The 22,848-nt window shown below is 40.2% G+C and overlaps 1 protein-coding gene across 2 annotated transcripts in view; it reads right to left on the bottom strand.

Annotated features, from left to right (window-relative positions):
* NALCN (sodium leak channel, non-selective) overlaps positions 1-22,848 on the bottom strand; it is a gene marked incomplete at both ends in the record, with an annotated part of 351,928 nt that overhangs the window by 3,124 nt on the left and 325,956 nt on the right. For both annotated transcript variants that reach the window (XM_082482102.1, XM_082482103.1), the window contains 13 exons: positions 2,730-2,880; positions 3,543-3,700; positions 6,041-6,156; positions 6,718-6,850; positions 7,640-7,733; positions 8,436-8,584; positions 10,419-10,487; positions 11,531-11,650; positions 14,577-14,651; positions 15,045-15,151; positions 15,683-15,776; positions 21,378-21,476; positions 21,562-21,682. In XM_082482102.1, the coding sequence (XP_082338228.1) occupies positions 2,730-2,880; positions 3,543-3,700; positions 6,041-6,156; positions 6,718-6,850; positions 7,640-7,733; positions 8,436-8,584; positions 10,419-10,487; positions 11,531-11,650; positions 14,577-14,651; positions 15,045-15,151; positions 15,683-15,776; positions 21,378-21,476; positions 21,562-21,682 (1,486 nt within the window). The remainder of the gene's footprint in view (positions 1-2,729; positions 2,881-3,542; positions 3,701-6,040; positions 6,157-6,717; positions 6,851-7,639; positions 7,734-8,435; positions 8,585-10,418; positions 10,488-11,530; positions 11,651-14,576; positions 14,652-15,044; positions 15,152-15,682; positions 15,777-21,377; positions 21,477-21,561; positions 21,683-22,848) is intronic.

Genomic DNA, 22,848 nt, shown 5'->3' with positions numbered 1-22,848 from the left:
AAAAGCATATAAATTTTTGAATTTATGAGTTAAAAGTAGTTGCAAAGAAAATGAAACACAGAAATTGGTAGAGATTCACTAGGAATTATGTGAAGACAATGAAAAAAATTGCTTTCTTTCATGGACTTTGGAACAGGCTGTCAATAGCACTGAATAAAACAGTAGTGAAAACCTTGGGACTGAGTATAGATTTACAGTACAAATAGAAAAACAAAACCACTACCATTATGAACTTACAATCTAATTTGCTTTTAAATTAAAATAAACAGCCCTTAGGAAGGGTTTCACTTTCCTGGGTAGTTTTCACAGGCTCCCTCTAGAGAGGCTTAGAGACTAACAAAAGAATTTGAAAATATATATTAACTTCCATAATTACATTCAGTTTATAAAAGGTTCATATAATGTGAAATGATCTGAACCATATTATTAGAGTGAAATGAATAGCATATTTACTTTAACATAGTGTAATTCAATATCATAATGAAATGAACAACAGAGTTGAACAAACCCAGAATTGAGAACTGAGATTAAATTTACTGCCATTATTATTACAGAGATGAGATCAAAATGAAACTATCTGAATATGCCTTGAACATTGACGTTTTAGCTGGAATGTATGTTATATTCAAATTGTCCAGTTATGTTTTTTAATAAATTTGCAAACAGAAAAAGCCAGATCCCATGATCACAGGTCTCTATGGAAAACCTCCACACACAAGAAGTAAGCTTTTATAAAAATAAAAAATTGTAGAATCATGGAATAGTTTGGGTTGGAAGGGACTTTTAAAGGTTGCCTAGTCCAACCCCCCTGCAATAAGCAGGGACATCTTCAACTAGATCGGGTTGCCCAGAGCCCCATCCAACCTGACCTTGAATGTTTCCAGGGATGGGGCATCTACCACCTCGCCGGGCAGCCTGTTCCTGTGTTTCACCACCTTCACTGTAAAAAAAAATTCTTCCTTCTATCTAGTCTGAATCTACCCTCTTTTAGTTTAAAACTATTACCCCTTGTCCTGTTGCAACAGGGCCTGCTAAATAGTTTGTCCCTATCTTTCGTGTAGGCCCCCTTTAAGTACTGGAAGTCTGCAATAAGGTCTCCTGAAGCCTTTTCTTCTCCAGTCTGAACAACTCCCTTCTCTCTTGGCCTGTCTTCATAGGAGAGGTGCTCCAGCCCTCGAATCATCTTTGTGGCCCTCCTCTGGACCTGCTCGAACAGGTCCATGTCTTTTCTGTGCTGAGGGCTCCAGAGCTGGATGCAGTACTCCATGTGGGGTCTCACCAGAGCAGAGTAGAGGGGCAGAATCACCTCCACCAACCTGCTGGCCACACTTCTTTTGATGCAGCCTAGGATACATTTGGCTTTCTGGGCTGTGAGTGCACATTTTCGGCTCGTGTCCAGCTTTTCATCCACCAACACCCCCAAGTCCTTCTCGGCAGGGTTGCCCTCAATCTCTTCATCCCCCAGCCTGTATTGATACTGGGGATTGCCCCAACCCAGGTGCAGGACCCTGCACTTGGCCTTCTTGAACCTCATGAGATTCACATGGGCCCAGTTCTCAAGCTTGTCCATATACACATCAAAATATATAAATCAAAATATGCTTGTCAATATATGCATCAAAAAGACCCAGCCTTACAATAACTGAAAAATCAGTCATCAAGGCAACCAGGCTGTGACTTTTTATATAAAGGAAGAGTTTGTTTTGGAAGAAAAGAAGAGAATAACTGCAAAACCCAATTCAAATTTCCTGAAAATTTTAAATATAAATTTCATCCAAGGCAAACTTTGATCAGCATATATTGTAGCTATCCTGAGAAAAGGGGAAAATGTTTCGGACAATCAGAAGCACTGCGTAAACAGAACACAGAAGCACTGGCTAGGTCTATACTAGTAAATTACACAGACTGGGATTTCCTGCAGTGCTGAAGCCAAGTGACAGGCCAGGACTTGCAAGATCTGGCTAGTCTCTCCTCTACTACACAAGACAGCTTCAACCACTGCCTACTAGGAGCAGTCTCCACCCTGACCCATGTCTGGAGGGCAGTGATGCTCCTATGGCAGTGGTCCCGGAGATCATACAGCAGTGGTCTGGGAGAGTATGAGTATGCACAGGCCAAAACTGTGCTGAGGAACAGGCTAATGACTATGGGTGACCCCATCCCAGTCCTGAGCCCATGCCTTGGCCCTGCTTAATCTACTAGCATAGATACAGCTACTGTGTGCCATGGTTCTTATACCTGATTTGCATGTACACATTGCTAATTTGCACACACACAGTTACTGTAATGGCCCATTCAAATGATGTATCTTAATACGGATTCCATATCTGCTGGTGACTGATCATGGTACCTTCTGCCAGCAGAGGCAAGGAAATTATACAATTACATTCTGTGTGGAAGGATTAGTCTATGAGGTTTCATCAAATTACATTGTTTTTCCTTTGTTCCTTTGACTTTGGTCTCTGCACATGCATCTTCCTGCTGTATTGAAAAGACAGATAAATTTTTGGCAGGAAGACAGTTTTTGCCTTCAAAAGATGCTTATTTTTGTAGCGCTTTCAATTGAGCTGTAACATACTTTTTTTTGCTGAGTTAGCAACTGCTACATACTTCTTCACATAAATATTATCGTTACTCCAGAGTAAATGAAGCATAGTGACAGCAAATTCCAGCGTTGTTGAGCAGGGCAATTTCTGCAACCATTTAGATCCTGGTTTAGCCTGACTTACTGCTCTGATTCGCTTTAAGCACTTCTTCAGCCACATGCGTATGGTCTGTTTGGCCACCTCCTCTTCTATGGTATATTCCAGTTGTTCCCTAGCAAGCAGCTCTTCCAGTTGAAGACTTTTTCTGATATCAACAGACCTATATGAAAGCATGCTGGAAGAAACACAGTTTTGTTTTTTTTTTTAAATGCTGGTGACCTTACATTTTAATTTAGAAAATCAAAGGTCATCCTTAAGACCTTAGTGCAAAAATACATAATTCAGGTATGTGCAACAAATTCATATTTGAAGCTACAGAATGCTGACATAATTTCAGAAGAGACTTTGGTGCTCAAAACAGATGAAGACCTTATCACTTACATGTAGCTATCCAATCCAGGTGAGCTGCTGAACTGTAAGGAACTAGGGCACTTGTGGAGCAACTACGGCATTTGTGTTTTTTTTTTCCTCCTAAGTGTTTATGCTTGGATAATATTCCCATTTCTATTTTATTTCTAGTCAGATTCACTGTTATCTTGCTACACGAGTGGGGCCAACAATTCATTGCTTGGGATACGAGAAAAACATATGACTGCTGTTTATGACAAACTGTCTCCAATGAAAATGTTAAAATTACATAGAGCTGGTTCCCTACGACCTGTATTTTCCACCACTAATAATCTTTTCAGGATAAAAAGGGAAAACTAGTTTTTGTATTACATTTAAAATAGCAGCGCATTTGTGGCTTTTTCCCAAGGCTAATGAATACTTGTTAGCCTGGAGAGAAATACAGGCCATTATACCCCTTCTACAAATTTAGAGAAAATCTCAAGGTACCTGAGCACATCATGGAAAGTGACATCACCACCATTATGAAGCCGTTCCATTTCGTAGCACATGTGCTTGAACAGCAGCTTGTCCTTGTCAAGATCCACCTCCAGCCTCCCCCGCAGAAGCCTCAGCAGAAATTTCACTCGGAAGGTAGGGATTACTCCCTGGATAAAATTGCATAATAGATGGTAAATTATTACTATGACCTAACAACCAACTCAGACATTCAACTTGATCAGTGAGAGAAACACTATTTCTCCAAAGACTCCGTGTCAAATCTTGGCCTATTTAAGTCACTGTGAATACATTACTGAAGAATATACACATGCAGCCAGCTCTTCAGCACATTCATGGAAGGCTTTGCTGTTATTTGACTGATACACAATGAGAATCTGTACTGGTAATTTTGTCAGAAATGTTCAAAATTGCTTAGGGATTTAGTCCCTCCATTTGCATTAATCTGTAATGAGAATTATATCCAAAGAGCTGCCTTTGAAAAACTGAAATTAAAGTATAATTTAAACATTCACAGCCAGGCCTAAACCTGGCTGTAAACCTCTCCCCATCTGTGTGCATCTTTGGACAGGACAATGTTGGGAGTTTACTGGCTTTTCAAAGGTCTTCTGCTCTAAGAGTCAACCTAGCACATGTTGCACTTCTTGTGACAACAATTTTGATCTGCTGTTAAAAAATTAGGACTGAAAGTATTTCCCTCCAAAACTGTGGTATCCATACTCTTTAAATATTTTGTTGTGCTAAATGAGCCTGACAGGAACTATTTTTGCTGTAATGTGTTATTCCACATCAGAGAGAGATATGGTCAGTGCTGAGCACAATGGATGCAGAACTCTCCACTTCCATCACAACAGACTAGCTTCCATCTCCAGCACAGCCATGTGCCAACTACAAGCAACCAACTTCTTTCACTATAATGTCGTTCGTATTCGAATCTTAGTGATGTCAGGAATCATTCAGATGATTTAAATTGTGTAGGCATTTGAACAGCTCAGTCTCCTAGGTGCTCTTCTCATACCAGAATCACAGAATGGTTGAGGTTGAAAGGTACCTCTGGAGGTCACCTTATCTGACCCCCTCTGCTTAAGCAGGGCCTCCTAAAACCAGTTACCTAGAACCATGTCCAGATGGCTTTTGAATATCTCCAAGGACGGAGGCTCCACAACCTCCCTTGGGACCTGTGCCAGTGCTCGGTCACCCTAACTGTGAAAAAGTGTTTCCTGATGCTCAGAGGGAACTCCTGTGTTTCAGGTTGTGCCCATTGCCTCTGGTTCTGTCACTGAACACCACTGAAAACAGCCTGGTGCTCTCCTCTTTGCACCCTCCTTTCAGGTACTTATATAAATCGATGAGATCCCCTGAGCCTTCTCTTGTCCAGGCTGAACAGTCTCACCTCTCTCAGCCTCTCCTCATAGGATACATGCTCCAGGCCCTTCATCATCTTTGTGTCCCTTTGCTGGATTTTCTCCAGTATGTCTACATCTCTGTGGATGAGAGGAGCCAGAACTGGACCCAGAACTCCAGGTGTGGCATCACCAATGCTGAGTAGAGGGGAAGGATCCTCTCCCATGGCCTGCTGGCAATGCTTTGCCTAATGCAGCCCAGGATACCATTAACCCTCTTTGCTGCAAGGGCACATTGCTGGCTCATGTTCAACTTGGTCTCCACCAGGACTCCCAGGTCCTTTCCTGCCAAGCTGCTTTACAGCCAGTCAGCCCCCAACATGCACTGGTACCTGGGGTTGTCCTGCACTCCCCAGGTGCAGGACTTTGCACTTCTCCTCCCTGAATCACATGAAGTTCCTGTCATCCCATTTGTCCAGCCTGTTTAGGTCCCTCTGGATGGCAGCATAATTCTCTGCTGCATCAGCCACTCTTCACAGTTTGGTGTCATCTGCAAACTTGCTGAGAGTGCACTCTGCCACATCATCCAGATCGTTAATGAAGATGTTGAACAGGGTTTGGCCCAGTATTGACCCCTGGGGTACACCACTAGTTACTAGCCCCCAACTAGACTCTGTGCCACTGATCATCACCCTCTGGGCCTGGCCATTCAGCCAGTGTTCAGTCCACCTCATCATCTTCTCATCCAGCTCATACTTATTAGGTTCTCTGTGAGGATCTTACAGGAGACTGTTCCAAAATCTCAGCAAAGTCCTTCTGAAGATCAGGCACATAAATGGATGTGAGTCTGTAGACTTCCAAGGGAACAAGTCTCAGAGAGCTGGGAGGAAAAATGCTGTTGTATTGATCCTATGAATATTTACATTTGTTTTAAAATCTGCTATTATAAGTACTTCACAGTATTAAAGAATATGGTTTAGTATTTGAAGGGCCATGAACAGTGTTAGATCATGCTCACTGAACTTTCACAACCTGAACAATAACCGCTCAGTGAGTTTTGTCAGTGCATTTTGTTTTCCCCATATGTTTTTTTCAAGGAAAAATGTAGACTTACTGGATTTCTGTGCTTATTATCAAGTTTCTTACCTCTCTTTTGTCATCAACCATGTTCCATATAATTTGAAAATGCCTAAGATCATTATAACTTAAAAGTTGGTCTTCTTCGGTTGAATAAAATAACGAGAAATTCTCCACAATGATAGCTGAAAACCACAAAACCAAAATATGCTATAAATAAAGACTGTAGTTGCATTCTAACTGGTTAATCTCTACAAGCAACAATGAATTTCAACAGAATATGAATTCTGTTGTGCAAAGTTCACACTAATAAATGCCTTTAGCTGTATGTGTAGACCAGGATTTTGAATCGGTAATAGACTGTCACGCTACAGCAATATTCACTGTGCTCACTTTTTAAAAGTTGTATCTTAAATGCTGGTGAGATGCCTAATCTAAAATCTTCTAAAATCAATTAGAAGAATTCCAATGATGTCGGAAAAATGTTAACTGGAGAAAGGAAAAGCTCAGAAAATAATATTTCTGAGCGTAACTATACTCTACAAATACAACACATCTCTGTTCAAAAAACTTTCATTCCCAAACTTCCTGAGTTTTAGCATACACCATGCCAGAGAAGTATCAAAACCATCATATGCGTATAAGGTAACAGTGAAGGTACATACCTGAATAACATAACAGACTCAAATCTAACATACTACATGCCAAGATGGACATTTTTGTTATTGATGTATATTTTCACTTACCAACAAGCAAATTTAGCATGATGTATGCAATGATGACATAAAATGAACAGAAATACATAAGAGCACCAGCATAATTTCCACAGTCTGTTTTCCAGTAGGTGCTGTTATCTGGTGTACAAAATGGAGGCTGAACCTTCAAAACAAAAGAAAACAAAGTCAATCAATCATAAAAAGAGATTCTTAATTTCTCTGCAATCAATACAATACTTATATATATTTTTTTAAAGCTTCAAAATTAGGGAATAATGCTGTGGGCATTACTGTGGGCAGTTTTTTGTTTTTCCTTTAGCAGTCAGAAATCAGAAAACAGAGAGAGGTATGTCAAAAAAGGCCTAGGCCTGGATCTCCCTACCACACATAAGGCACATTGTGCATTATGCCACTGTAAAGAAACAGCTTGGTGCTCTGAGATGTGGTGGTTTTCAAAACGCTTCCCTGCCCATTAATCTTAAAAAGGAAAGGAATATGATTTTCATCACAGTTGAAACCACAGACAGAAAGTTACCTGGGCAAAAGAAAATGGTTGCAGGACAAATTTTGAGGTCATTAAGCCTACCGCTCACAGGGAATGAGCCAAAGTGCAGGCATTAAAGACAAAGTTAACCTGAAACATCAACGTGCCACAGCCAAAGCAGTGGAAAAGCGAGTTACTGCACTTCCAATTCTGAAAACATCTTTTTCGTTTTTTTTTTTTTTTTTAAAATCATGTAATAACTAGCTCCATGAAACACTACATTGTGAGTGTGTGACTGGAACTGCAATTTGTGTGTCATGTTCTGAGGTATAGCGAACATTGTATCTCTTGAAGAGATAAAGGCAATCACAACATTCCTTGTACAAAGCTAAGATACTGGAAATACTTTGAGATGCAAGGGTGTCTCCTGTTTCTCGCCTACTTTATCTCTGGCCGTACTGTATTTACCATGCAGTCGTGCATAATTTTGTTCCAGTCTTCTCCAGTAACTATTCTGAAGAGTACAGTAATGGCCTTGCCAGCTGATGAAAAATTTGCATGTCTGTTTTAAAGAATAAGAGAGAGAGAGAGAGAATTTCACGTCCCAGAATTAAAACGTCAGCAAGAAAAAAATGCAAATCATTTCCATTTTCTACTGCTCTACTATTTTAAACTGGAAATAGTTACAGTATTATTTGAATGATCTCACTGAATTATTTATTCCATGATTTAAGATAGATATAATAACTGAACGTTAGCTCAGACACAGGTCTGAGTATTTTGGCTCATTTTATCAAAGAGCAAAAGCAGACTCAGGGCCAGACCCTATCTCCTGTCTCCATTCTCTTCCTGAAGGCTGCTGATGTTATTTATTGGGAAATCTCCAGTTAACAGCCAGTTCACAGAACCGTCCCCTCTGTATCACCCTGGTATACGGATCCTGTTCCTGGGTGATGCTGATAAGGTGTAGTAGGCAAACTGTGTTTTAGCAGCTTGTGGCTAGTGCAGCGCTGCTTTGAAGTCTATTCCAGCTGGCATAATGAAGGACAGCTCTGTCTGCTCTGGGCTGGGTCGGGTGTCATTTGGTCCAATGCACAAGGGCAGGAAAGATGGCTCAGTGTCTCCTATCAGAAATTCTGCTTAGAGTTCCTCAGCTAGACCTGGAGACTTGTCTAGTTTTTACCACACATAAACTTCTGTCTAGCAGAACGTGTTTTTTTCGGATGGTTTAAAGGACACCCCCATGAGGTAGGACACACTGTACCTGTTAATGTTCTCTCCATATTTCACTGTACCAAATAAAACCACTCCAGCAAAAGCATAACAAAGAAGCAGTAAGAACATGCCCACTATGATGAAGAAACTCTTGTACATGCTGACAACCACAGTAAGGAGTAGCATTTTTAGTGTCACCTGGAAGGACAGAGAAAAAGGAATCCATGACGCCATTCAGGAAAGCAGAGATAAAAGGGAAAAGAGACTGATTGCGCTTGCCATTTTGACAACGAATTCTTTACACATATACGTTAATGGATGAGCCCAGTGAAACGGTACATTACGAATCTGGTTGGAACGGAACATTTTGTGTCTTCCTCTGAAATACAGTGTGCTTTTAACTTGTTGAAGAGATCAGCATATCTGCCTAATTTACAAGGTCAAGATCTTGCTCCTCAAAGAGTATATATAGGATAAGACAGTGTAGGATAATACAGCAATAATACAGCATAAACTTAACTATAATATTCTAGGATCAGTAAACTCCAGAAGTATCAAAATTAGCATTGCAGTGGCATAGTAAACTACTTTGGGCTTATGTGAAAGTGATGCTAACTGTTAGCTAGAAATCACAGACACTGCAGCCTACCTAAAGAAATGGGTTGATGTATAGAGAAGGGGATTTCCTTAAGATCAGCACAGCTTGATTAAACCAGTTAATTTCTCACACAAGTTGGCAAAAAAGCTTACGAAGAGAGCATAATTTTGGAGATCACACAGGCACTAGGCCTAAGTAATAGATATTACATTCCCATGCATGCCTATTTTACTCTTGATAGAGTAAATGCATGTATACACTTTACCCTTGATAAAGTTATTGCTCTAGATTGCCCTAACACCCTTAACCACGTTGGATACTATGGAATATTCTCTTTAATGGCACTGAAGGTAGCAGTTTTCTTTAGAATCGTGCCACTGATAACTCATGCTGACTTTTAGACATCACATCGCATAACAACAGATAAATTAGTGAAACTGATGCAGCTCCTAACATGAAAGCACAAATGAGTAGGTTAAAACCTTAAAAAAACCCTTTAGAATCAATCAGAAAGCTTTGAAGGGAATCACTCAGCCTGTTTGCATAGGAGAAGCAAGGATTTTTCATTTGACTTCTAAGGATCTACAGGCTCTGTGTAGTTTGATTGAAGGAAAACTTTTTATCTTTACTGAACAAACCCTCTGACTTACTGTTCTTAACCCCAGCAGCCCAGTGTAGCAGCCTTTTTATCACATTTACTTTAATATGTCATACTTCGCTGAAAATGTTTGGATAGTCTAAAAAGTTCTACAGCAAGAGAATGCAGAGTGTCACCACTTGTTAAACAAATGTGTTTGTTCTCTGCCCATGCTTATTCTGCCAGCCTGCTCTCAATTACACCAGAGCAAATCGAAACACAAAAGAAATGTAAACTTTAGAAGTGACTTGCTTTGTTGCCATCTCAGTGTTTCCAGAGGAATATCTTGGCGCAATATTTTTTTTCAACTGAACAGAAATCCTTTACTGTGATAGGACATACATTGTAGAGACACAGGACACAGACCTGCGCTCTGGAGGAGGAAACTTCTGTAAGAGAGGACTATCATAACAAGATCAACTACCACTCCACTACTCTTGCAAAGAAAATAAATAAATAGCATGCACATCACACCACACCGGCAAGGACTGAGAGTAGCACAATGTATGTTCAGAGTTTTAGAGAGCATTTTTAAAAACCTGTGTGGTATTGCAGTTGCACTTTTGGTAAAAAATGCAGCTTTTCCAGTAACCATAATACAGTGCTATTATACAATGTGCCTAAAATCCTGACATTTTAAAGACAGCATGTAAAATTGGAGACTGCTGCTTGAAGTCTCCTTTTTTTTTGGCATATAAAATGGAGCCGTACAGAATGTGCACTAGAGATGCATAGCAACTAGTCCTTTAATCTATACATGAGCGCTGCCATGGTTGTAGTTCCTAATTTATACTTACGTGCTTCCCACAAATTGAGAAAAACCTGAAGACAATAACGCATGCCCCCATCATGTACGTGTACGCATTCTGGAACAGAAACACAGAAGACTTAATACATTGTCCCCCAGGGATTTCATGGAAAGATCAGGATAATTGGTCTTTTAATAATGTAGGGCAGTTGCCGTTTGATATAAGATAAATCATAAAGTAGTAGCACAAATATTTCATTAACAGTAGAGCAGTAAGGAATGAACAAAAGATGCTCTACCACTTGAAAAACATGAAACCAACCTCCCCATAACTCAAGCAAAAAAACCCTTCAGTCCTCTATTAGCTGGGCTGTGATTATGTCCAGCAGCCCCAGTCTACTTGTCTAGGCAGCTGCTGGCTTACAGAAACTCCTCAGGCTTTCCAAGCTACTCAGCAGCAGGGAGCAAGCTGTGAATGTCAGGGCAAAATGACTAGCCACACAAGACACGTTTTCCTCCAAACAGAGCCTGGGGCAGACAAGAGCCATTTTAGAGTGGTGACTTCCACAACTTGTGATTGGTGACAAGCATCAACCATCCCTTCTCCTTCCCTCATAAGTAAGGGAACCAGGGGTGTAGCCGCCATTAAAAAACAGGGATGAGATGTAAGGAGAGCTGATTTCATCCTCTCTCCTCCATGCCTTTTAGGATTAAACATAGCCTCTTAATCAAAACCAGTGGTCCAAAATCACTGCTGGGTTTGGGACAGATTGTATTGTTCAGCAATTCTGAATCTATGCCTTCTTCCAGTCCTCTTTCCTATCTGGATTTCATGCATTACACCTTTCTTGCTGCTCATGAGACTGCTGTTGGCAAGAGCTCTCAGTCTCTTCAGGTTCCTTCCTTTCCTCGCTCACACCATTTCCAAAGAGTTCAGTTTTTTACCACATTTACAGACTCAATCTCATATCAGACAACTTTTGAAATTCATTACTGCTCAAGACAAGGATTCCTTCTTAGCATCAAGCTTAATTTGTTTCAGCCATATTTCAGCCTTATTAAACTCCCAAGAGTTTATCTGGATGTATGGCAGTGATCCTACTGCTGGTGCTTAGCAGATAAAATCAAGCTTAATCATTGAAATTGTTTTGTAAATCTTACCAGTAAGGCAAAATGAAGTATCACCCATATAACTCCAAGAGACGTCACCAAGAGATCATACCGATTTCTTCTGCTTTGCCAGAAGCCAGAAGGTGACATGGCAATAATCTTCATTGTGACCTACGGATAAAACCATTTTCTCAGCTGTACTGAACAAATGGTTATTTCTTACTATAAGAACCTCTAAAGTGTTTGATTAAGTTGACCTTATGACTGTTTTCAAACAACCAAGGGCAGTTTTCATGTCAGCTAACTGTTTTCATGTGGACAAGTTAGGTTCTTAGACTAGGTGGATCAAATAAGCTTCCCTTAGATGGAAGAAAGCTGGTACTTGTGGAAGACCACAGATGACTTGAGACGAGGAGATGAACAGTGTTCTGGAAGCGTCTCTCTCCATCAAGTATTGAAGCAGTGCAGACAACCACCTCATGATTAGTGTATAGACTTAATGTATAGACCTTGTGCTTAATGTGTAGACTGCTGAGGTGAATGCGGGCTTAAGATTTCTAATAGTTAAGCAAGCTATGAAGTTAAAAAATTATTATATCAATAACATGTAGCTAAAAGAGGTAGTAGTATCCTAACTATCCAGCTGTCCATAAGCAGGCTAAAATCACATAAACACATTCAAACTCAAAAATATAATTGTGTTCAGTAGCTCTCATATTTCGAATTAATTAAAAAGCATTCCTATATTGCAAGTGTTTCTTGCTTTAACGAATAACCTGTACTCAGCACAGTCTGTACTCAGCAGCATATAAGTGAAGAAAGCTAAGAACAGTAAAGGCAGTACGTCTTACAGTGTTCCTGGTGAAAAAACAACAGCCAAAGTTCTTGACATTTCCAATACAAGTAATAGGAGTGCAGGCTGGAAGCTTAAGAACAGATTCTGATAAGAAATAGTCACAAAAGCTACCAGATATCAAGGTAGGGTGATGCATGTAGAGGGAACACCCCAGAGTTTCTCATACGCAATTCATATTATACCTCAAAGCAAGTCAATTGTTACTATATAAAGGCTATACATGTCACGTATTCATTATATGATTTTTCCACCATACCGCCATTTAGTAGTATTCTTTCCATTTCTGAAACCTAAACTGTATATAAAGAGACATTACTTTGAGGTACAAGTCTGGTTTTCTGGTTAGTTTTTTGCCATATAATGTTTTCTGAAGCCTAACTACCAAATGAAGAACACGGTCTCTGAATCTCTAAATCTCATCTGAGGTACCTGAAGGTATCTTGCCTCACCTCTATCCAGCCAGCTGAGGCGCCCTAGAATACTGGAGATAGATGCACGGGGCTGGCAGGGATGACACAAGACCTGCAAACATCCCTGCCCTTCTGTAGTGGCTACTGGAGGTAAGGGGAGATTAGCTAGGGTACCCAAAAAAGCTTTTGATGCCTTCAGTTATTTAGGCAACTGAATCTCACCCTACATCTCGCCTGATCACAGTGACAGCTTAAACACCTACCTCACATGTCGAATTTAAGCACCTAAGTTCAGGCGTCTATAATCTTGAACCGAACACCACAGCGTGCAAATAACACATCTCACTTTATTATGTGATCATCAGTGTGGCAACAAAAGTGAGCTCTCCAAATTCTTCCTGTTCTTCTATACCACATATAGTAAGGTGAGCAGTAGAGGTTTAAGACTGAACCAGGAGTCCTTAGACTGGACACAGGGCCATTAGCCATGCAGAAAGCTTTGGCCTTCCTCTTGGACCATGTCTGCTGGCCCTGTACATAGCAGACTCTGTAACCAGACTATGTAGCATTAGGGAAGATCCTGGGCAGAAAGCTGCTCCCTCTGTCCATAAATCCTGTGCGCTCACAGTGTGACAGCTTGCCTGTCGAGACAGTCAACAAATTTTTCTTGGCTCTGACAAAGTTGCTTTGAAATTCTAGAAGCGTATTTGTTTCCCCTGGCAGTATAAGACAAAAAAGTATTTCTAAGGACATAGTTACTCGGTAAATTAAAACCCGCCTGTGTATGATAGAAATCAAACTTTTCTATGTTTGCTCAGTCTCTCAAGAGATATTGATTTCTCCTGGGTAGGGAAAAAAGAAGCAACAACACGGACATACTCTAGCTACAGCTGCTACAAGGTATTCACTTCATTGTTTATTCATCACCGCTGGCAAAACCTATCACTGGAACATAGGAACCGTCATATTGGATTAGAGCAGTGGGAAACGTAGTCTACTATCCTGTTTCTGATAGTGGTCAGTATCAGCTATTCAGAGGGGACCAAAAAGAAAATACTCCACCACACACTTATAAAAGAATTATGTACTAACCTAACCACAGAGGAAGCATCTTCTTTAACCATAAATGTGTGCTTTCGTACACTACGCATATTCTTATACATAAAAAAAGGGCTTTTAAAAATGTGTTTAAGTCCTTATGTTCCAATCTTACGAAAGCAGGCTAATTACACTTTGCACAGCTGATTGTAGTGACAATTTTCTCATTGACAGATAACCATTACCACGAAGGATCCAGATCTGTACAACAACGGACAGATAATACTGGAATTTGACACAGCTTATTAAAAGGTGTTAACATGAAGTATGATAATTTAAAAAAGCAAAAGAAAACTGAGCGAGGTTTGATGATGTCACAGTTACAGAATGGTGGGGATTAACACACCCTCTTCCGAAGAACCAGGCAAAATAGAAATGGATTGAGCAGAACGTCAGTGCTACAACACAGAGCTTGTGTTGTAGAGAGTGAATTTAACCTGAGATGTTCTGCAGAAAAAGTGTTCACTGAGTTCACCAAAACACAAGTCGAAATGCTCAGAGTTGAACATATATAAAAGGACACAAAGCTGAAGGTGGTGGAGAAGTATGACTATCACAAATTAAAAGTTTATTTCTACATTACATGTTTAAAGATAAGTGACACGGAGAACCCCAAACATACATGTTCAGAAATAAAAGCCGTAGTGAAGAATGAGACAACACCCCTAAAGCCAAAATGAAATATATACATACTAGTCTTAATCTCAAGAAGTCATAAAATATATTACTTTACCTCAAGGACAAAAATGAAGGTGAAAACAACAGACATTGTTGCTAAAGGCACAGTCACTGGATCTGCAGCATCCCACTGAAATGCAAACAAAATCTGCTATTAGCTGTTAAACAGAACTAAGTGTCTATTAATTGCCTTAACTTTTCTTGCAGGTTTTGTTAATGAATAGCCTTCAATTTAAAATATATTCAGACAGGAATGGCATCTTGGTGTATTCTTCTCTCACAGAGTTACAACTTAACTGGAAATAAAAATAGTGGACCAGTCTACAAAAACGCAGAAATCAACTCAGCTCCACAAGTTACAATTAATCTACAGTGATCTGTGCCAACTAAGATTGCTTTATCTAGAAATAATGTTTCCCTACATTCATCACAGTAATGGCTCAACTGATCATTAATTGGTGTTAGGAAATGCGCAACACATGCTGTCCTACTATAATGAAACACTTAGAGGAAACACAATTACCTTAACTGATAACAACACAGACTGGGCCAGAACAAGTACAGCAATAGTTCTCTTAAAAAATGGGTGCTGAGTTATATCATACATCTTAGCTCTAAAACCATCATTATCTGAAAAAGAAAAATTTCGAGGAGGAGAGTTAAAATACACAGTATTTTTCCCCTATTTCTTGACATATTTTCCATGCTCATTAGTGGCAAAATAATCCTTTACCAGTTTCAAAATACATTTCTAATTTTCTGCTACAATTTTCCATATCAAATAGAGCTTCTGAACATATAATTTCAAATACTGAACACCAGTGTTGCATGAAGGCTTTGGTACTTGTAGGGCAAGTGCATCACTCAACTGCTGTCAGGTTAACACATTCCATTCATATCATTAACAGCCAACTGCAAATATTTTTCATTTAGAAATTCATTTTTTCATTAAGGCTTATCCTAAAACCATCGAAGCACAACCTTTTTTGGGTTGATTTTAATAGCCTTATGCAGAGATCTGTAGTTGGAGCCTGTTTCCACATTAACTTATGCACAACCTCCTAGCGGCCTCACGATTACAATTTTAATTTGAATCGCAGACTCCTGGGGAATTACGAACACAAGGGCTCAACATGAATAAAATAAAAATATCTTTGATACCCGGACGAGGTGGGAGATGAAGAGGTTGTGCTATCTTCAGTCTGCTTTTCAGATCTTCCCATCGTCTCTGATCTACAGTCAGTAAAGCTGTCCCCTTAATAAACAAAGAGAATCGTATAAAGCTTTTGTTATATAAAAGCTAGGACATTTAATGCCGTAAACATGAAAACAACATTCCCTTTAGTGCCTGAAATAAAGTTACATGTGCAACTCCCCTTAAATAACACACTGTTTGGGTAAAGGAGTCTAAAGTATCAGCTGGTACTCAAGAGGATTTCTGGATGCATTAGCCGTGAGTTTCTGGGACTCATCTCAGCAGGCACAGTCGTTGCTCTTTGTAGCAGCAGCCCAGTGCGGGCAGTGAAACACTGCAGGAGGTCTTCCATTTGACTGAACATCATTTGCCAGGAAGCACCGTTTTAAAGAGTGGTCGATTTTGTCCAGACTTTGCTGCAGAAAATCCTGCGGCTTGTCGGTGCTGCCACAGTTTCTTGGGGAACGAGCCTTCTACGAGACCACTGCCGCTCTCCACAGCTCTTCTGCTTGGGGTGTAATTGAAATAAAATAATGGTACGCTATGAATCTACAAGAGCTCTCCACAAAGGAAGCACAAGGAGAGGCGGAGATACACCTTTAGGGCAGGTGGTGGTAGATGGTAATGTCTATGTTTTCATAATATAGGAAGAAACAAGCAAACCCCAAACAGAGTTATTTAAATGACCTTCAAAACAAAATGAGGTCCTCATCACTTCAGATAACTGTAAAATCTCATGGAAGGAGTCTGGAGTTACAAAAACAAGAGACCTTTTCAAGGTAAATGTCATAAGCCTGTCTCCCAGACACTCGGCTGCTCCCCCAGTCAGCACGGAGCCACACTGAGGCGGACGAGGGCTGGTGTGATCTTTGGGGCTCGCCTCGGCATTGGCTTGTGTAGGCGCTGGAATTGCGGCTGGCTGTGTGACTGATAAGGTCAGGAGAGCTCCCTCTCTGTGGACATAATCTCTTTACAGAGCTGCATCCCCAGACGGCGTCCTGGGAGGAGGTGTCTCCCAGTGCGATGTGGACAAAGCAACAGACGTCAGGATGCCTATGACACACGTCAGGCCCAAACGGTACTGTTTGGGAACACTTAAATCAAAAGGCAACTCATTCACCCCAATGAGTGTGTCTGGTTTATGTTCTTGGAGAGCTTTCATTGCATTTCATTTAGAAATAGTGATGCCAAGTTGCTCTGCTTCTCAGAAACTACCCCTTCCACCTGTGGGATCTTTGTAAAGGGACCACACAGCAGAGCCCCACGAGTGGGACGACTGCTGGAGGAGCTGTGTTTGCATTCGGACTTCAGCTCAAAACTGCCAGATAATACTTGAGTCCATCACATCTTCACTGCCAATGGAACATGTGGCCCTTGGGAGCTGTAGCAAGTGACAGGCAGGGGTTGTGGAGCACTTTGGGTTACTGCCCTGTCACTGGGACAGCTGAAGATCCAGCCCAGAGCTGCCTGTGGTACTTCCCAGTTGAACGTCTCCAGGCCTGCAGCTCCCACAGCTCCCACAGCTCCCATGAAATACTACAGCATACCTGAAAATATTGGGTTTTTTTAGAAAATTGTTTGTTCTCTTGTAAAATACTTCCTTCAGCAATTGTCCTACTCTGACCCTCCTCACCAACCCCCACACTACTCTAACCATGTATCAGCCATGAACATTTTAAAGCCAACATCTACTTAAAACACCAATAGCTTGGCCAAGTAACTCATTTTAAGAAGATGCAACTTAACCTCACATAGTGGACTGCTTTGCTCTCTTCTTTCTGGACTAACTGCCAACCTTCATTCTATCTTACTTTTTTCAGTTCCTGGACATTTCTTAACTCTACTTGAATGTTGATTGTGCCAAGATTTTTCCCCCCACTGCACAATTAACTAACCTATTAATCTTTTCAACTCAAATCTGAAGATAGTAATATTCAGATCTATAGTAAATACATAAAAATTAACAGGTATTCAAGAATAGAGAAAAACAAACACTACATGCCACAGCAGCTACCTGAGATTACTTTGAAACAACTGAAGAAGCTGAACCAGAGGACATTACTAATGAATGATTTATACTGATTGTATTTTTAGTATCATGTAAATTCTATAGAAATATTGCATGATGTGCCTGTTGTGTAATTTACAGGGAGCTGTTATTAGTGAGTAGCTTTTCTGATGTTCAGACTAATGCCTTCCTTGTATTCAGATATGGGATTATGGGACTAGAGCGTGGTGGTTATAGTTTGAAAAAAACCAAACAAGTAGTGAAAACCACCCCAAAGTGATAAATGCAAAAGTTAGATAATTTTCTGAAAACAATGGGAACCCCAATTCAGGCTCTACACTTCAGATTTCTACATTTACCCTGGCAGCTCATGCAGGGGCAATCTGGGCTAAGATGAATTGTTTAATTATCTCCTGTTATCATAATCCTTATAAGTCTTGTGTTCACACTTTTTGGTTCCCTCTCATTTTGAATCACAGTGAACATAAACAAACTTTCCATTTCCACATGAGTATGAGCTGTCCTGTGTCTTTAAAGCTGCATATTTAGGAGGAGGGAATGAAATATGAATCTGATACGCAGTCATGTATAATTGAGGGCTTTTTCCTAGGTTCATGTTCATATCTCTAACGTTAAAAAAAAAACCACAAGTGAAAGATTTACACTGATACTGTGGATAAATAACTTCAAAAGTAACCTGTGGGTTGGCCCAGATCACCTTATTCAATGGTTAGCTACACAGATGAATACCGCATTATGAGTTAACGACTAATTTCACTAATTTGTGAAAGAAATCTCACAAGCTGCCTTTGCATGAGACAGGCTGACAAAGTGAACTTGATCTTGTGAGTGACTCCTATGGGAAGAGTGGGAACTAAGAGCAAAAATACTGCCGAGGAGATTGATGGCACTTAGTATGATTAGGTCTACCATCACAAAAGCATAGTAAAAGTCAGACTAGTAAGGGCAAAGATCCAGCTCCTCTGGTACTTTTTTTTTTTCTATGACAACGGCCAAAAGTAGATGCCTGTAGGTGTAGCAAGGCAACCCAGAGCAGCAAGTGGCTCCTGATGATTCTCCACTGCCTACAGAGCTGGCTCAGAATTCATGACATACATTCAAGACCACATTCAAAACTAAAGGGGAAATGCAACACTCCCTCACTCCTCAGCACTACATGCAGCACACCTCAACAGGGTAAAGGAAAGATTTTGATCAGCCGTGGTCAAAAGCTATTTAAGAGTGAACTCTGCAATGTGATAATTCTTCTTTTCACCTCCACTTGTGCCTCCACAGTTTTTTGAGGAAATTAACCCATGTAGAAAGTGTAAAGGGGAATGAAGAAACAATTTACATGATAGAAATGCTTAGCTAACATCTCAGTAGAGTTTCATGAACTATGACATACATGACAGAAATGTACATAGCTAAATATATGATAGCTATAGGAGAAAAATAACAATAAATAATAAAAATAAATAATAAAAACAATAATAATTTTAGCATTTCAAATAATATTTTAATGACCTTTAATTTAAATAAATAGTTTAAATAAATTGACGATTATTTTTTTCAAGACTTGCTGAAAAACATTTTTTATTCATCAGTGTAACACTGACACATTTGAAGGAAAAGTAATATTACACAACTGAACAGGAACGGGCAAAAGCATCTATGTAAATCCCGTGGGATTTTCATACTAGAGAAATGTCAGCTTTGTTAATTCAGTAGTCAAAATCTAGTGAATAAGAAAATAAATGAATAGCATATTGCTCCTTCTTCTCTAGAACAGACGTATTTTAACAAGAATGGCTGCACTTCACCTCACCAAAATTACATTGTAATCATGCAGGTATAAAAATACCTTCCAAACAGCAGGGGTTTTAGGCTATTGTCATGGTTTAGGCTGAATTGGCCACTGGGGACGTGGGGGACCCCAGATGGGACCGACAGATGCTCCCCTCTACCCCTCTTCAAAGAGAGAGGTAGAGGAGGAAAAAGAGACTTAAGAGTTTAGAAGGAACTAAACTACTTTAAAGAAATATTAATAATCAACTAAAAAGGAAATAATGAAATATATACAAAACCATATCAAGCTCCCAGGATGACAATCACGTCACTGGCTGGCACTGGGGAAGTCCCAGACTGGGCTCAGTGACAGATAGGAACTGGATTCTGGATCGGGATCAAAGGCAGACGAACAGACAGAGTTCTCCTCGGATGTCAGCCATTGAAGAAAGAGGGCTGACCCTTTGATCCCTCAGCTTTTATACTGAGCATGAGGCAGATGGGATGGAATAACCTGTTGGTCAGTTTTGGGCCACCTGTCCTGTTCGCTCCTCTCCGCAGGTGGGTCCTGTCTATGCTTTTACACTTCTGACCCTCCAACGGGGCAAGTAACAAAGTTAGCTGCCCTTGGCTCTTATAGCAGTAAGTATAAGCAAGAGCCTCTCTACATCCCATGCCTGGGCATCAGCTATAAACATAGGTCTTATCACTCTGAGAGAGCGAACAATGTCTGCAAAATATACTGCTAATTTCAGTCGTTAGGAGAGACCCAGCTAAGAAGGAAAGTTACTGAACAAAACTGGTCCTGTTTTACCTCAAACCAGGACAGTTATTTATTTGGCTCGCATCCTGCTGGACTTCAATTCATGGTACCTTGCTTGCCCACACTGGACACACTGCAGTGTGCTGCTCAGGTCCCTTCCAGAAGCAGTCAAATGATTTTCTTGAAGGCCAAACTCAGTGGGGCCATGGCCAGCACCCAGTTTGTCTCCAGCACTAGCACGCTGGGTTTTCCTGCATCCCCAAGCCCCAGAGCACACAATCCTACTTTCCCTCCAGTGCCAGGAGTGATAAAAATATCACTGTAGCTAGCTGCAACACAGACATCTCATTATTTTTGGGCACTTTGAACTGAAAGATGATAAAAATTAGTAATTGTGTCTTGCTGCCACAGGAGCACCATAAGAGGCTCAGAAAAAACAGTCAGATTAAGGGCCGTGCAGTGCATATGCTGCAGTCCCATCCAGAGGATGCTACTTTTAAGAAGTGTAGACGTGAGCTGCTCTGTAACAATTCACCTGGGGACAGGTTTCTCTACTTTTCAGGGTAATCCACAAAGCCCACGTGAACTGCAGTTTCTTCCGAGAACACTAGTTAGTTTTTTGTTTGAGTGACGGACAATTAATTTTACAATGGACTCTGCTGTTTGACAGGAAAAAGCCACACAGCTTTACTTTGGATCAGTAATACTGCAATTGCAGGGCTCTAACGCGACCTGTTGGTTGATACGCATACAAGCATAACACGTCTTTCTACCTGCTCGTATGCCTACGTCAAACTAAACCAGCAAAATGTGGAGCATCTGTAAATACATTATGCTTTAGGTTCAGTCTCCACCTGGCAACACGTCTGCATTGTAAATAAACTCTGACAGCTTTGAACAAGTGTGTGATGGATTGCTATCATCCCAGGCTTGAGCAAGTATGGATCAGGTGTGTCTGAGGCCATACTTTCAGGCTTGCAGAACGTAAGATTGGTAAGTCAGCCTTAAAGGCAGTCTTACTAGGTAGCGCAGACAGTGTAATAACGATTTTAGGTTTCTTACAGAGCCAGTTCTACACATGATAAACCACCTCACTCAGTACCTTGTTTTCATTGAAATTAGCGATGACAACTCCAACGAAAAGGGTCAGTCCAATCATGCAGCCAAGGAATACAAAAACATGAATGTAGATTCCATGGATCTGAATAGACAAAAAATATGATTAAACATTAAAACAAATCTAAATACGTGTTGCAGAATTCAAAGACCTTTATGTATTTCCTTACCGGCCCAACACGATGAATAATAACATCTCTGACTTCCACCCAGCCTTTTAATGAAAGAACTTCAAATAGTGCCAGCATTGCGTTCCCCACGTTGTCAAAATTAAAATTCCGAGGATTTGCCCTGAAATGAAGTACACAAATAGGTGTAACTTCAGCAATAAAGTTGTTCTTTCTGTTTCTTACCTTGATTCTTCATAGTGTAACCAACATTCAAATACCTTGCCATGTTGGTGTGAAAGTCTCTGAAATATATCAAAGTTCTGTCTCAAGAATAACAAAAAATAGCAACAGCAATAAATATGTATGGCATAATTTCTTTTGATCCCTATATATGTTTTATGTTGTCACTCAGAATCTGATTCACGGTAATATAGCTTATAACATGTCGCTGTATTTCAGTGTTTTAGTCAATGAAATTAGCAAGATACAGCACACACGAAAAAAATGGATCTGACGGTACTGGCCAAATTCTAAAATACATTTACATGAAGGAGACCAGCTTCAAACCCACGTAAATGATTTGGACTACAAAATCAACGAGATTATTTAGAAAATGTTGCTCCTTATCATTGGGAACTGATGATCTAAAGCATCATATCTTCTTGGCTTTCCTATGTCTGACCTTTTGTATCAGTTGGGATTCAAGAGGATGTTTCCAGCTGAACATTAAAAGTACCCTCTTTGGGCTAGGTTTGCACATTGCTCTGCCTCTACAATCCAAGACAGATAATCCCAGGAGCCAAATCAATGTTCAAGAATTTATAAGGTAAGCAGTTGTATTCCAGAAGGATTGTTAAGTGTTTGGTGCTTCTGAAGATCCAACCAGTCAGCGAAAAAGAGAGCTCTCAGATGTAGATCTTTCTTTTAAATGTGGTCCTTATACTGACATCTGGCTCTTGAAAATCTGACACAGCCAACAGGTGGTATAAATGTCCTTGCACTAAAACATTTTTCTGCAATAACAAAACATTCCCCAAAGTTTACAGTTATGCTGATTAGGATAGTTTTTGCTTATTTCTGGATCGAGCTGAAGAGGATTGAATTTGCTTACTTGAGGAAGAATTTATCTGAAGCATACAGAAACAAAGACTTCTGCAGATGTCAGAGTTTCACTGACTGTTCAAATCACAGCATATTATTTCATTAGTGTAGGATGGCTCTGAATCTTATCACTGCTGGTACATCCTTTATCCACGCACACAGTCAATTAAAATTATTGTGGCTGTTTAGCTGATTTTGCAAAATGCCCACCAACTTAAAAATGTAAACAATTAAAGAGAGGGGGGT

This window comes from Vanellus vanellus, assembly GCF_965231255.1.
Source record: "Vanellus vanellus genome assembly, chromosome: 1".
Lineage (NCBI taxonomy): Eukaryota > Metazoa > Chordata > Aves > Charadriiformes > Charadriidae > Vanellus > Vanellus vanellus.
This window is presented reverse-complemented; position numbering and strand designations above follow the sequence as displayed.